The sequence below is a fragment of the Protomyctophum bolini genome (assembly GCF_963924005.1).
Source record: "Protomyctophum bolini genome assembly, chromosome: 15".
Lineage (NCBI taxonomy): Eukaryota > Metazoa > Chordata > Actinopteri > Myctophiformes > Myctophidae > Protomyctophum > Protomyctophum bolini.
In genome coordinates, this window is record NC_137876.1 from 818173 (window position 1) to 833172 (window position 15000).

A 15000-nucleotide genomic window follows, 5' to 3' on the forward strand; every position below is an offset into this window, starting at 1 on the left:
TATAGGTGTAACGTTAGAGACCACAGAAGACATGTAAATATGAAATAAATGCTTAAACATGTAGCTATAGGTGTAATGTTAGAGACCACAGAAGACATGTAAATATGAAATAAATGCTTAAACATGTAGCTATAGGTGTAATGTTAGAGTCCACAGAAGACATGTAAATATGAAATAAATGCTTAAACATGTAGCTAGTCCACAGAAGACATGTAAATATGAAATAAATGCTTAAACATGTAGCTATAGGTGTAATGTTAGAGACCACAGAAGACATGTAAATATGAAATAAATGCTTAAACATGTAGCTATAGGTGTAATGTTAGAGACCACAGAAGACATGTAAATATGAAATAAATGCTTAAACATGTAGCTACAGGTGTAATGTTAGAGACCACAGAAGACATGTAAATATGAAATAAATGCTTAAACATGTAGCTAGTCCACAGAAGACATGTAAATATGAAATAAATGCTTAAACATGTAGCTATAGGTGTAATGTTAGTGTCCACAGAAGACATGTAAAAATGAAATAAATGCTTAAACATCTAGCTATAGGTGTAATGTTAGAGACCACAGAAGTGAACCTTTCAAGCCTGTTTTCTCAACCCGCTGTTTCTCTGCCAGACATTACTCTATAAGCCATATCTCCAGAACTGGTGGGTCAAACTGAACAACCAATATGTCAATTTGAAGCTATGATTCCCTGCTTTCATATGACATGAAAACAAATCAATGGCTACGCCTAGGTCAGAAACATTCACATATCTTATTCCAGGTTAATGTTCGACACCATTTTAATTTTCGACCTGAACTTGAATCTACAAAATGTCTTCTATATCCTGAGGGTTTTCTGAAAAACCTAGTGTTTCTGTCGCTGGTTCTCAACCTTTTTCATGTCAAAGACCCCCAGAATTATCTGAATTTGGTCGTCGACTCCCATCTGAAAATATATTGTTCCAGGGACCTCCCCGGAAGCAAAGATTTGAGTTCAAAACGAAAGAAAATATATATTCAAAGATTTGCGCTACATTTTCAGGATTTTTCAGAAATGGGTTAACTATACATTCTATCTCATCCAGTGTTGTTTTCGTCGACTAAAACTAAGACGAAAAATGTTCGTCGACTACCCCTAAATAGCAGATCTACAATCTCGCAACGCGTCGCGACGCGTTGCGAGATTGTAGATCTGCTATTTTCAGCATGCAAACAACGTGTAAAATATGCCATTACAACGACATCAAGGCCTGTCAAAACACATTTTAGTCGACTAAATCAACTGTAGATTTAGTCGACTAAAATCGTATGACATTTAGTGGACTAAACCTAGACTAAACACTAGAACATTCCAGGTGACTAAAATGTGACTAAAACTAAGTGAAAACTATTCAAGAGACTAATGACTAAAACTAAAATAGAAATTTGCTGCCAAAAACAACCCTGGTCTCCTCCCAGGTTCAGAAGGGGTTAACCCATTCTGACCTGAGATCAGATTCATACGAGGTTTCCACTGGACACACACTGGTCTGATTAACCCATTCTGACCTGAGATCAGATTCTAAAAATGTCAGTCGCTCTTCGATTTTTTCAAAAATAGCAGACCTACAAGCTCGTAGCGCGCCACTCGGTGGCGCGCTATGAGCTTGTAGATCTGCTATTTTTCAATAGCTAAAGCATAACATGATGCTGACACCAAAATGTACATCTGTCTCCAGGTCCATGTCCGAGCCCACTTCGACTACGACCCGTCAGACGACCCGTATGTCCCGTGCAGAGAGCTGGGCCTGTCCTTCCAGAAGGGAGACATTCTGCACATCATCAGCCAGACCGACCCCAACTGGTGGCAGGCCTACCGGGACGGAGACGAGGAGAACCAGCCTCTGGCGGGCCTGGTACCAGGTAACCTCTCTCTCTGTCTCTGTCTCTCTCTCTCTCTCTCTCTCTCTCTCTCTCTCTCTCTCTCTCTCTGTCTCTCTCTCTCTCTGTCTCTCTCTCTCTCTCTCTCTCTCTCTCTCTCTCTCTCTCTGAGGAGAACCAGCCTCTGGCGGGCCTGGTACCAGGTAACCTCTCTCTCTCTCTCTCTCTCTGTCTCTCTCTCTGTCTCTCTCTCTCTCTCTCTCTCTCTCTCTCTCTGTCTCTGTCTCTGTCTCTCTCTGTCTCTGTGTCTCTCTATCTCTCTCTCTCTCTCTCTCTCTCTCTCTCTCTCTCTGAGGAGAACCTGTCTGTCTGTCTGCTTAAGGATGAGGCTGCATTTGGAAAACATTCTCCCCTCCAAGAGGCAACCCCTGGTACCTCCTTCTGTCTGAGGAGGACCTGAGCTTTTAGATTAGCTGTTTTCTGGTTGTACAAATAAGTACAACTGTGTGTGTGTGTGTGTGTGTGTGTGTGTGTGTGTGTGTGTGTGTGTGTGTGTGTGTGTGTGTGCGTGCTCAGGTAAGAGTTTCCAGCAACAGAGAGAAGCTATGAAACAAACCATAGAAGAAGACAAGGAGCCTGAGAAGTCTGGTGAGTTTTATAACCATTTAATGTTTTATAACCATTTAATGTTTTATAACCATTTAATGTTTTATAACCATTTAATGTTTTATAACCATTTAATGTTTTATAACCATTTAATGTTTTATAACCATTTAATGTTTTATAACCATTTAATGTTTTATAACCATTTAATGTTTGATAACATTTCATGTTTCATATTGTTAATGTTTTATGTAAGGGATAATGTCTGTCTAGGTGGTCGTTGTAGGGAGATAATTCACCTCCTTTATGTAAGGGATAATGTCTGGCTAGGTGGTCGTTGTAGGGAGATAATTCACCTCCTTTATGTAAGGGATAATGTCTGTCTAGGTGGTCGTTGTAGGGAGATAATTCACCTCCTTTATGTAAGGGATAATGTCTGGCTAGGTGGTCGTTGTAGGGAGATAATTCACCTCCTTTATGTAAGGGATAATGTCTGGCTAGGTGGTCGTTGTAGGGAGATAATTCACCTCCTTTATGTAAGGGATAATGTCTGGCTAGGTGGTCGTTGTAGGGAGATAATTCACCTCCTTTATGTAAGGGATAATGTCTGGCTAGGTGGTCGTTGTAGGGAGATAATTCACCTCCTTTATGTAAGGGATAATGTCTGGCTAGGTGGTCGTTGTATAGGGAGATAATTCACCTCCTTTATGTAAGGGATAATGTCTGGCGGTGTGAACGTGTGTCAAGTGCATGCCCCACCCAGTTATGCAAATATATCTGTGTCCCTTTTATGCCCATATATGGAGATTTCTGAATCATTGTGTTACAGGGAAGCTGTGGTGTCTCTTTATGATGACATCATCATTGTGTTACAGGGAAGCTGTGGTGTCTCTTTATGATGACATCATCATTGTGTTACAGGGAAGCTGTGGTGTCTCTTTATGATGACATCATCATTGTGTTACAGGGAAGCTGTGGTGTCTCTTTATGATGACATCATCATTGTGTTACAGGGAAGCTGTGGTGTCTCTTTATGATGACATCATCATTGTGTTACAGGGAAGCTGTGGTGTCTCTTTATGATGACATCATCATTGTGTTACAGGGAAGCTGTGGTGTCTCTTTATGATGACATCATCATTGTGTTACAGGGAAGCTGTGGTGTCTCTTTATGATGACATCATCATTGTGTTACAGGGAAGCTGTGGTGTCTCTTTATGATGACATCATCATTGTGTTACAGGGAAGCTGTGGTGTGCGAAGAAGAACAAGAGGAAGAGGAAGAAGTTACTGTACAACACCCACAAGAATGACGGTATGCTAATGATATGCTAATGCAGTTACTGTACAACACCCACAAGAATGACGGTATGCTAATGATATGCTAATGCAGTTACTGTACAACACCCACAAGAATGACGGTATGCTAATGATATGCTAATGCAGTTACTGTACAACACCCACAAGAATGACGGTATGCTAATGATATGCTAATGCAGTTACTGTACAACACCCACAAGAATGACGGTATGCTAATGATATGCTAATGCAGTTACTGTACAACACCCACAAGAATGACGGTATGCTAATGATATGCTAATGCAGTTACTGTACAACACCCACAAGAATGACGGTATGCTAATGATATGCTAATGCAGTTACTGTACAACACCCACAAGAATGACGGTATGCTAATGATATGCTAATGCAGTTACTGTACAACACCCACAAGAATGACGGTATGCTAATGATATGCTAATGCAGTTACTGTACAACACCCACAAGAATGACGGTATGCTAATGATATGCTAATGCAGTTACTGTACAACACCCACAAGAATGACCGTATGCTAATGGACGCGAAGCCCTAGCAACCGAGCCCTAGCAACCGAGCCCTAGCAACCGAGCCCTAGCAACCGAGCCCCCCTAGCAACGAGCCCTAGCAACCGGAGTGATTCCACAAATGGAAAACAGCGAGGCTTTCTCATATCGATGTAAAACGCCTTAGAACGACCACACTCCTTCTGAGCACCAAGCCTATTTATTTGATAGAACTCATCCTGAAGCATCAAACAATCCGTGCCTATTTGGCTTTTACTCTGAAACCCACAACCCGGAAACAATCCGCTAAATAAGTGTGCTTTACATTGCTAGCTTACATTGCTATCGTTTTAACCGGGGCTGACGGACAGATCGGTGAACCAATCAGGGTGTGCGTTTTTCTGAGCCTCCCATCTAGGCCAGACCTCAGGCTAATGATGATGTAACCACACGGTCTGAATGTGTTTTAATGATGATTTTATTAAATTGTGTATTAATTCAATCTTCAATCTGTGCCTCTCTGCCACTCGTCGTACAGATTATGATAATGAGGGAATTCTGACCTATGAGGAGATGGCTCTTTACCACCAGCCAGCCAATAGGAAGCGGCCCATTGCTCTGATTGGTCCCGCCGGCTGTGGGGGGGCGGAGCTGAGGCAGCGACTGCTCAGCAGTTACCCAGAGCGCTTTGCAGGAGCCGTCCCACGTGAGCACGCACACGCACGCACACACACACACACACGCACCACGCACGCACACACGCACGCACACGCACACACACGCACGCACGCAAAGTGTAAAAATTGTTGAATACCAACCACTTGCCACCAAATTTTTGGGCGTGTTCCCCACAGTCCCACAGTGAATACTGGAGAACTCGGCCCGCCGACTCTTCTTCATCTTTGGCGAGATTTCTTCCCCTTTCGGCGACTCTTCGTCACTTTCGGATCCGAGTTCTGTCTGAGAACTCGGACGGAAAGTGACGAAGAGTCGCCGAAAGGGGAAGAAATCTCGGCACTGGAGCGCGCATCTAGCTACTGCATGATGACCTTGCACGCTGATCAGACAGCAGATCAATAAAAGCATGCAAAAGCATTCAGCTTTCACAAGTGTGCCCATATAGAGAAGGAAAATAATTAAGAATTCGGTGGCATTTCTTTCACATTGCAAAAGAGCAATTTTACAAAAATTGCTCTTGTCTTTGAAATTTAATTTAATTACATATTTCCATTTTGCACCAATATTATAGGCCTACTGCCATGTCTTAACCCATTCTGACCGGGCACCCATTTTGGTGTTGGCATCATGTTATGCTTTAGCTATTGAAAAATAGCAGATCTACAAGCTCATATCGCGCCACCGAGTGGCGCGCTACGAGCTTGTAGGTCTGCTATTTTTGAAAAATCGAAGAACGACTGACATTTTTAGAATCTGATCTCAGGTCAGAATGGGTTCATCAGACCCAGTGTGTGTCCAGTGGAAACCTCGTATTAATCTGATCTCAGGTCAGAATGGGTTAATACAGTGTTCCTTTTTTACAAATACAATATGCACATTAAGAAGGTTGATCACAAAGTTAGTGTTTTATATAGGCTACTTTGATGGGAATGAGATTAAGAACACCTGCCTGCATGGGTGCTGTGCGAACGGTGACTAATTATATGGTTTCTTACCTCGTGGCTCGTGCCATGGTTTGAAGAAAGAAGAATTAAATAAATCCAATAAATATAATCCAAGGTTTGTTTGTCTGGAGAATGGAGATCCACCAACACTGTCATATTATTAAAGTAAGTAAAGAAGAGTCATTGTGCTGCAGAGTGAGACGCTAATCCGCTCTGATAATTGATCTGACCTGATATATATTTATATATCCGCTCTGATAATTGATCTGACCTGATATATATTTGCGCAGCTGACTGCTGGCATGAGGTAGCCTAGTAATTATACTTATTTGGCAGCACCTGCAATTCAGTAACCTATACACATTTCAAAAGGCTTTCATAGAAATGTGATGATTTTTGTATAGTTTTGGATATTAACAAATTAATTATTAAAGCACAGGGCCTCGCATTTCTCCCAGGCAGCTATGATTGCGAGCCATGCGTCATGCGCCTCGCATGCAAGCACTGTCTTGCTGCTGTCATAAAGGGGAAAGCAAGTAGTGTAGTGTACAGTACAGAATAGGCTAACTAACGACTAATGTGTTCGTGAGCGCACGTTGTGAGCTGTCCATAATATCGCCACGAACGGCCAACAAAAGACATCTGTGAATGAAGCGCAGTGATGGCTGATTTATTCTTAATGTGTTCGTGAGCCACCCCCAGCATGCGGAGATGCAGGCTCTGAGAACATTCAGAAACGTGCAGCTGCAGCTGCTGAAAGTCCCCCGATAAGTGTAGAAAACTCGCCAGAATCTGAAGAAGAGTCGTCCCGCGGCGATTCTTCTTAAGAGTCTGGCGAGTTTTCTACACGTTTTGCCGACTTATCAAGATAAGTCGGCAAAAAGGGTAAATGTGCCGAGTATTCTTGTTACCCCCACAGTAACACACTTAGCTGTGTTGCTCATTCATTCCACATGGTGGCGCTACCCAGACACTAACGCCTGATCCTTACAATCTGTACATCACTGTAAAGGAGACTAATCAATCTGTACATCATTGTAAATTAGACTAATCAACGATTAAAATTATATTGATATAAAATAAGTTTCCAAATGTTTTGTGCTGAGTTGTAACCAAGCTATATTGTGTGTGTGTGTGTGTGTGTGTGTGTGTGTGTGTGTGTGTGTGCGTTCCAGACACCACTCGCAGTCGTCGTGAAGCAGAGCAGAACAACAGAGATTATCACTTCGTTTCACGACAAGCTTTTGATGCTGAACAATCTGCTGGTAATTAATGAGTTAATATCATAACAATCTGCTGGTAATTAATGAGTTAATATCATAACAATCTGCTGGTAATTAATGAGTTAATATCACAACAATCTGCTGGTAATTAATGAGTTAATATCATAACAATCTGCTGGTAATTAATGAGTTAATATCATAACAATCTGCTGGTAATTAATGAGTTAATATCATAACAATCTGCTGGTAATTAATGAGTTAATATCATAACAATCTGCTGGTAATTAATGAGTTAATATCACAACAATCTGCTGGTAATTAATGAGTTAATATCATAACAATCTGCTGGTAATTAATGAGTTAATATCATAACAATCTGCTGGTAATTAATGAGTTAATATCATAACAATCTGCTGGTAATTAATGAGTTAATATCATAACAATCTGCTGGTAATTAATGAGTTAATATCATAACAATCTGCTGGTAATTAATGAGTTAATATCATAACAATCTGCTGGTAATTAATGAGTTAATATCATAACAATCTGCTGGTAATTAATGAGTTAATATCATAACAATCTGCTGAAGAAGCAACGTTTTTAGTTAACATGTTCGCTCTGAAAGAATATAAATTCAAAGATTTGCGGCACATTTTCACGATTTTTCAAAAATAGCAGATCTACAAGCCACTCTGCTACTCTATAGCGCCACCATCAGGCTGTGAGCCACTCTGCTACACTATAGCGCCACCATCAGGCTGTGAGCCACTCTGATACACTATAGCGCCACCATCAGGCTGTGAGCAGAGCCACTCTGCTACACTATAGCGCCACCATCAGGCTGTGAGCCACTCTGCTACACTATAGCGCCACCATCAGGCTGTGAGCCGCTCTGCTACACTATAGCGCCACCATCAGGCTGTGAGCCACTCTGCTACACTATAGCGCCACCATCAGGCTGTGAGCCACTCTGCTACACTATAGCGCCACCATCAGGCTGTGAGCCACTCTGCTACACTATAGCGCCACCATCAGGCTGTGAGCCACTCTGCTACACTATAGCGCCACCATCAGGCTGTGAGCCACTCTGCTGCACTATAGCGCCACCATCAGGCTGTGAGCCACTCTGCTGCACTATAGCGCCACCATCAGGCTGTGAGCCACTCTGCTACACTATAGCGCCACCATCAGGCTGTGAGCAGAGCCACTCTGCTACACTATAGCGCCACCATCAGGCTGTGAGCCGCTCTGCTACACTATAGCGCCACCATCAGGCTGTGAGCCACTCTGCTACACTATAGCGCCACCATCAGGCTGTGAGCCTCTCTGCTACACTATAGCGCCACCATCAGGCTGTGAGCCACTCTGCTACACTATAGCGCCACCATCAGGCTGTGAGCAGAGCCACTCTGCTACACTATAGCGCCACCATCAGGCCGTGAGCCACTCTGCTACACTATAGCGCCACCATCAGGCAGAGGCTGTGAGCCACTCTGCTACACTATAGCGCCACCATCAGGCTGTGAGCCACTCTGCTGCACTATAGCGCCACCATCAGGCTGTGAGCCACTCTGCTACACTATAGCGCCACCATCAGGCTGTGAGCCACTCTGCTGCACTATAGCGCCACCATCAGGCTGTGAGCCACTCTGCTACACTATAGCGCCACCATCAGGCTGTGAGCCACTCTGCTGCACTATAGCGCCACCATCAGGCTGTGAGCCACTCTGCTGCACTATAGCGCCACCATCAGGCTGTGAGCCGCTCTGCTACACTATAGCGCCACCATCAGGCTGTGAGCCACTCTGCTACACTATAGCGCCACCATCAGGCTGTGAGCCACTCTGCTGCACTATAGCGCCACCATCAGGCCGTGAGCCACTCTGCTACACTATAGCACCACCATCAGGCTGTGAGCCACTCTGCTGCACTATAGCGCCACCATCAGGCTGTGAGCCACTCTGATACACAGATTGAGACACACACAGCGTACATTTTGATGGAAGGCAGACAGCGATGTGTGTTCGGCCGCTGACCATGTTGTTTCTGCATTGTTGTTTTTTCTGAGAGAGAGGGAGAGGGAGAGAGAGAGAGAGAGAGAGGGGGGGGGAGAGAGAGGGGGGGGGAGAGAGAGAGAGAGAGAGAGAGAGAGAGAGAGAGAGAGAGAGAGGGAGAGAGAGAGAGTGGCATTCTCTTAATACAACTTTGTTATCCCAACAGTGATATATAGGCAGCCTAAGTGCCTATATGAAGTGTCTTCAGTGTGTATATGAATACTCAAATGTGCTTTACATGGCTGGGCATGAGAAAACAAATAAAAACAACTTTATTATGGGGGAAACATCTCACATGACATGAGGTTGGGGCAGACTATTGTCTGACCACGGAATTCCCACGCTTGCTACTTCAGTATGTTTGGCATCGAGGACAGCTTGACAGCTTCGTGCTGCGGTGAAATCACCCGCGCGTCTCCGGTGTCCTGTGAGACGTGTTAAACTGAAGCAGCTAGCATGGAAGCTAACGTTGGTCATATAATATGGATCCTTTCCCTCTGACATTGCACACAGCCATGCCGCTATCCACGCGTCCATCCGATAGCTTTTACTTTATCTAAATGTCCCGTCTATGGAGCAAAAGCGATATAAGCGGCTTCTTCATTAGATTAATTTGGGTTTGGGCTTAGTTTTTTTTTTTTTTATTATATTTTTTATCCCACGATTTTGTAACCCATTTTTCACCCCTGTGTCAATCATCTAATGTGATCCTGGGCTCTACACACCCTCCGCCAACCTGGGGAGAGCAACGGACTTAACTCATGCTTCCTTCATGCTTGAGTGTCCAAGTTGTTCCTTTACACCTGACAGGGGGGAGTTTCCCTGGTTGGACGTAGCGCGTGGAAGGAACACACGTTATTCCAACCAGTTCCTTTCCCCTCCATCAGGCGCCCCGGCTGGCCAGGGGGAGGCAGTTTAGAGACCAGGATTACTGCATGTTTGTGTGAGGGTACCTACCCTAGGGGACACGGGGAGAACATGTGAGGGTACCTACCCTAGGGGACACGGGGAGAACATGTGAGGGTACCTACCCTAGGGGACACAGGGAGAACATGGAGGGTACCTACCCTAGGGGACACGGGGAGAACATGTGAGGGTACCTACCCTAGGGGACACGGGGAGAACATGTGAGGGTACCTACCCTAGGGGACACGGGGAGAACATGTGAGGGTACCTACCCTAGGGGACACGGGGAGAACATGTGAGGGTACCTACCCTAGGGGACACGGGGAGAACATGCAAACTCCACACAGAAAGGCCCTTTCGCCAACCCCACCTTCAGGAAACACACCGCCAGCAATTTGGACTTAGTTCTGACGGAGCTGTAGCCTGTAGCCTGTAGACTGTAGAGTGTAGCCTGTAGACTGTAGAGTGTAGAGTAGGCGTGCCGCAGCCAATTCAGTCCTATAGAAAAGCGCCCAGTGAGAAACGTTCTGCTGTTAAAAAAAAAAGTGCGATTAAATGCGTTATTTTTTTTAACACGTTAATTTTTCTGTAGTTAATTAATCTCGATTAACGCGTTAAAATCCCGGCCCTAATTACAATGTATGTTTCTATGGAATCGTGTAATAATAGATGTATTACAATGTATATGTTATGTTATGTTTCTATGGAATCCTGTGAAATGTAATAATAGATGTTTTATAATGTATGTGTTATGTTTCTATGGAATGGTGTGAAATGTAATAATAGATGCATTATAATGTATATGTTATGTTTCTATGGAATGGTGTGAAATGTAATAGATAATAAGTATTGCATGTATATTTTGTGTTTCCAGGGAAGCTGATCGAGTGTGGAGAGTTTGAGAAGAATATGTACGGATCGTCTTCTGACTCTGTGAGACAAGTTATCAACACTGGAAAGATCTGTCTGCTGAGTCTACACACACAGGTACGCACACACACACACACACACACACACACACACACACACACACACACACACACACACACACACACAGGTAAAGATCTGTCTGCTGAGTCTACACACACAGGTACGCACACACACACACACACACACACACAGGTAAAGATCTGTCTGCTGAGTCTACACACACAGGTACGCACGCACGCACGCACACACACACACACACACACACACAGGTACGCACACACACACACACACACACACAGGTACGCACGCACACACACACACACACACACACACACACACACACAGGTACGCACACACACACACACACACACACACACACAGGTACGCACACACACACACACACACACACAGGTACGCACACACACACACGCACACGCACACACACACACACACAGGTACGCACACACACACACACACACACACACACACACACACACACACACACACACACAGGTACACACACAGGTACGCATGCACACACACACATTTTGATTTCTTTATTTGAATCCACAAATTACAATTAATTTTAATATTAAAACAAATATAACGGGGTTGACAGTTCATGTTCACTTAAGGATACACATGGCACCTCCTTCTCCACACAGACAGACTGCCTATAACAGACGAGACAGAACAGTATTTGGCAAGTTGTTTGGCTTTGCTTTTTGTCATGCCAGCTATTCTTAGGCCACTCATGGTCAGTTTGTGCACACGGCCCAGGCTTCAGAATATCAGTATGGCAAATCTACAGCGATACCCCAAGTTTGTTATACTTCCAAGTAATGTAGTAACACACACACACACACACACACACACGATTCAAAATCTTTTAATCGTTTTAAACTTGAATATTGTGTGTGTGTGTGTGTGTGTGTGTGTGTGTGTGTGTGTGTGTGTGTGTGTGTGTGTGTGTGTGTGTGTGTGTGTGTGTGTGTGTGTGTGTGTGTGTGTGTGTGTGTGTGTGTGTGTGTGTGTGTGTGTGTGTCAACAGTCTTTAAAGGTTCTGAGGAGTTCGGATCTGAAGCCTTACATCATCTTCATAGCTCCGCCCTCCCAGGAGAGACTCAGAGCCCTATTGGCTAAAGACAACAAGAACCCAAAGGTCGGTATGCCTGCCTGTCATTAATAACTCTTGACTTACCGTATAAACCGCTAGCCTGATTATCAGACTGTATCTTTAGCCTGATTATCAGACTGTATTTTTAGCCTGATTATCAGACTGTATCTTTCTTGAAGCTTCAGTCTGACATTGTCTCCTGTCTGAGCCATTTCAAGGGGAAGGGGATTTAGAGTAAAGCCCTGTTCTTATAGGTGAACTATGATAAAACACTGATTATAGGTGAACTATGATAAAACACTGATTATAGGTGAACTATGATAAAACACTGATTATAGGTGAACTATGATAAAACACTGATTATAGGTGAACTATGATAAAACACTGATTATAGGTGAACTATGATAAAACACTGATTATAGGTGAACTATGATAAAACACTGATTATAGGTGAACTATGATAAAACACTGATTACAGGTGATGGCAATGTGCACGTGGACAATGCCTCAGACAAGCGTGGCTGTGGACTTCCTACAATTATTTCATTATTCAGCATGTTGTTGTTGGGCCTACTCATAACCATGGCCTTGACCCTTGACCTGGTGATGAGCAGAAACCTGAATATTAGCATTGATAGGACCAGTTATCAGATCACTATGGAGCAGAGAACCATATAATATATATGATATATAACTCATATTAATATGTTTATTGTGGGAACTGAACAACACTGAGACACTCACTGGTACAGAATCTCGCCTACAGGCGTCTTTATTTGTGAACAGACCCGTGGGGATGGGCTTGAAAAGATAAATCATAAATTATGATCAGAGCAAAAAGTCACTGGTGGGAGCTCCAGGCTTTCCCCTCTTTCCCTAAGGGTGGCGCTGGCCGGCTCTTTCCCTAACCAGGTCCTCACGGGCGATAATGTTCCTCCTGGCCGAGGCACACTGACGGGGGTTTTCCCTTCCCCGTCTCAACCTCGCCAGCGGGTTTACTCGGGCCTAATGACAGGAGCGTGTTGCCTGTATGTGGGAAAGAGAGGGTTGAGTTAGTGCTTGCCTCAGTCTTCACATACATAGCGCTGGTTGTGTGTGTGTGTGTGTGTGTGTGTGTGTGAGTCGCTTACCGCCAGTGCATGGCCCGACCTGTCTCTCCGAGCGTCATGTGGGAAGTGCGGGCAGAGGCAGCCTCGCCTACATGTTGTCTGTCTGTCTGGCTCCGCAGGTGGTCTTGATTTGTACTCGTGAACTTGAGACAACATGTAGGCGGGGACGTAGCGGCCGTCTACCAGCTGGCCGAGTGGTAGGCGGGGCCTTCTCAGCTGCACTCTGCCTCCTTCCCACTGGCTCTCTCGGGTCCCATGCTTACCTGGCGGCCTGTTGCCTAGCGACATGCCACATTATGTTTACAGCCAGAGGAGCTCAAAGACATCATCGAGAGGGAGCAGAGAACCATATAATATATATATGATATATAACTCATATTAATATGTTTATGTTTCAGCCGGAGGAGCTCAGGGACATCATCGAGAGGGCCAGAGACATGGAGCAGAGCTGTGGTCACGTGTTCGACGCTGCCATCGTCAACCAAGACCTGGAGAAGTCCTTCACGGAGCTCCTGAGACTCATCAACAAACTGGACACTGAGCCGCAGTGGGTCCCATGCTCCTGGTTACGCTGAGAGACACACACACACACACACACACACACACACACACACACACTGAGCCGCAGTGGGTCCCATGCTCCTGGTTACGCTGAGACACACACACACACACACACACACACACACACACACACACTGAGCCGCAGTGGGTCCCATGCTCCTGGCTACGCTGAGACACACACACACACACACACACACACACACACACACTGAGCCGCAGTGGGTCCCATGCTCCTGGCTACGCTGAGACACACACACACACACACACACACACACACACACTATGTATATATCCACACACACTAACCTAACCACACACACACACACACACACACACACACACACTGTAGTTAAACTCTACATGTATGTGTGTTTAGTGTTTATGTATAAACACACACACACACACTGTACACACACATTATTACATAAATAATGAACTAAACTTAAGCAATATGAAAATAAATCCTGTGTATAGCAGTTGTAATGACAGTGATTTTAAATGAATGTGATTGGTTTAATATATATAGTGTGAATGTTGATTGGCCGAGGCTCGCCCCAATCAAAGCACTCGACACATACTTAAAGATCATGTGTCATGCTTAATTATGACTTAATCATAAAACACTTCAAGACGATGAGGCGATTCTTTCTCTGTTCAGATGAAATGAATGAGTCTCCAACATCTTTAATGACCAGTAAGACGCACAAACGCGGGAAGCGAACGCAGCTGAGACCCTGCAGATCATGTCTGTCTGTCTGTCTGTCTGTCTGTGTGTCTGTGTGTCTGTCCCGCTGTTACTGTATATGTGGACCTGGCCCCTTTTGTGCCCATATATGGAGCTGAGTGATTGCTGATGCAACGCACTCCATATTTGGACGTATAGCGGGTCAGACACACAGACAGACAGACATGATCTGCTAGGTCTCATAGTAAGTGCTCACTGCGTTCGCAAATACTGATTCTTTCTCTGTTCAGATGAAATGAACGAGTCTCCAACATCTTTAATGAACACTGATTCTTTCTCTGTTCAGATGAAATGAACGAGTCTCCAACATCTTTAATGAACACTGATTCTTTCTCTGTTCAGATGAAATGAATGAGTCTCCAACATCTTTAATGAACACTGATTCTTTCTCTGTTCAGATGAAATGAACGAGTCTCCAACATCTTTAATGAACACTGATTCTTTCTCTGTTC

General features: G+C 44.3%; 1 protein-coding gene across 2 annotated transcripts in view; it reads left to right on the forward strand.

The window, feature by feature from the left end:
* The window catches only part of pals1a (protein associated with LIN7 1, MAGUK p55 family member a), a 93911-nt gene that overhangs the window by 13350 nt on the left and 65561 nt on the right, over positions 1–15000 (forward strand). For both annotated transcript variants that reach the window (XR_013965415.1, XM_080784013.1), the window contains exons 10-17: positions 1716–1899; positions 2434–2505; positions 3704–3775; positions 4820–4987; positions 7079–7168; positions 10961–11073; positions 12068–12178; positions 13641–15000. The exon at positions 13641–15000 is cut by the window's right edge. Coding sequence is in view for 1 of the 2 variants with exons in the window: in XM_080784013.1 (XP_080640139.1) it covers positions 1716–1899; positions 2434–2505; positions 3704–3775; positions 4820–4987; positions 7079–7168; positions 10961–11073; positions 12068–12178; positions 13641–13817 (987 nt within the window). In the remaining variant the exon portion in view is untranslated. The remainder of the gene's footprint in view (positions 1–1715; positions 1900–2433; positions 2506–3703; positions 3776–4819; positions 4988–7078; positions 7169–10960; positions 11074–12067; positions 12179–13640) is intronic.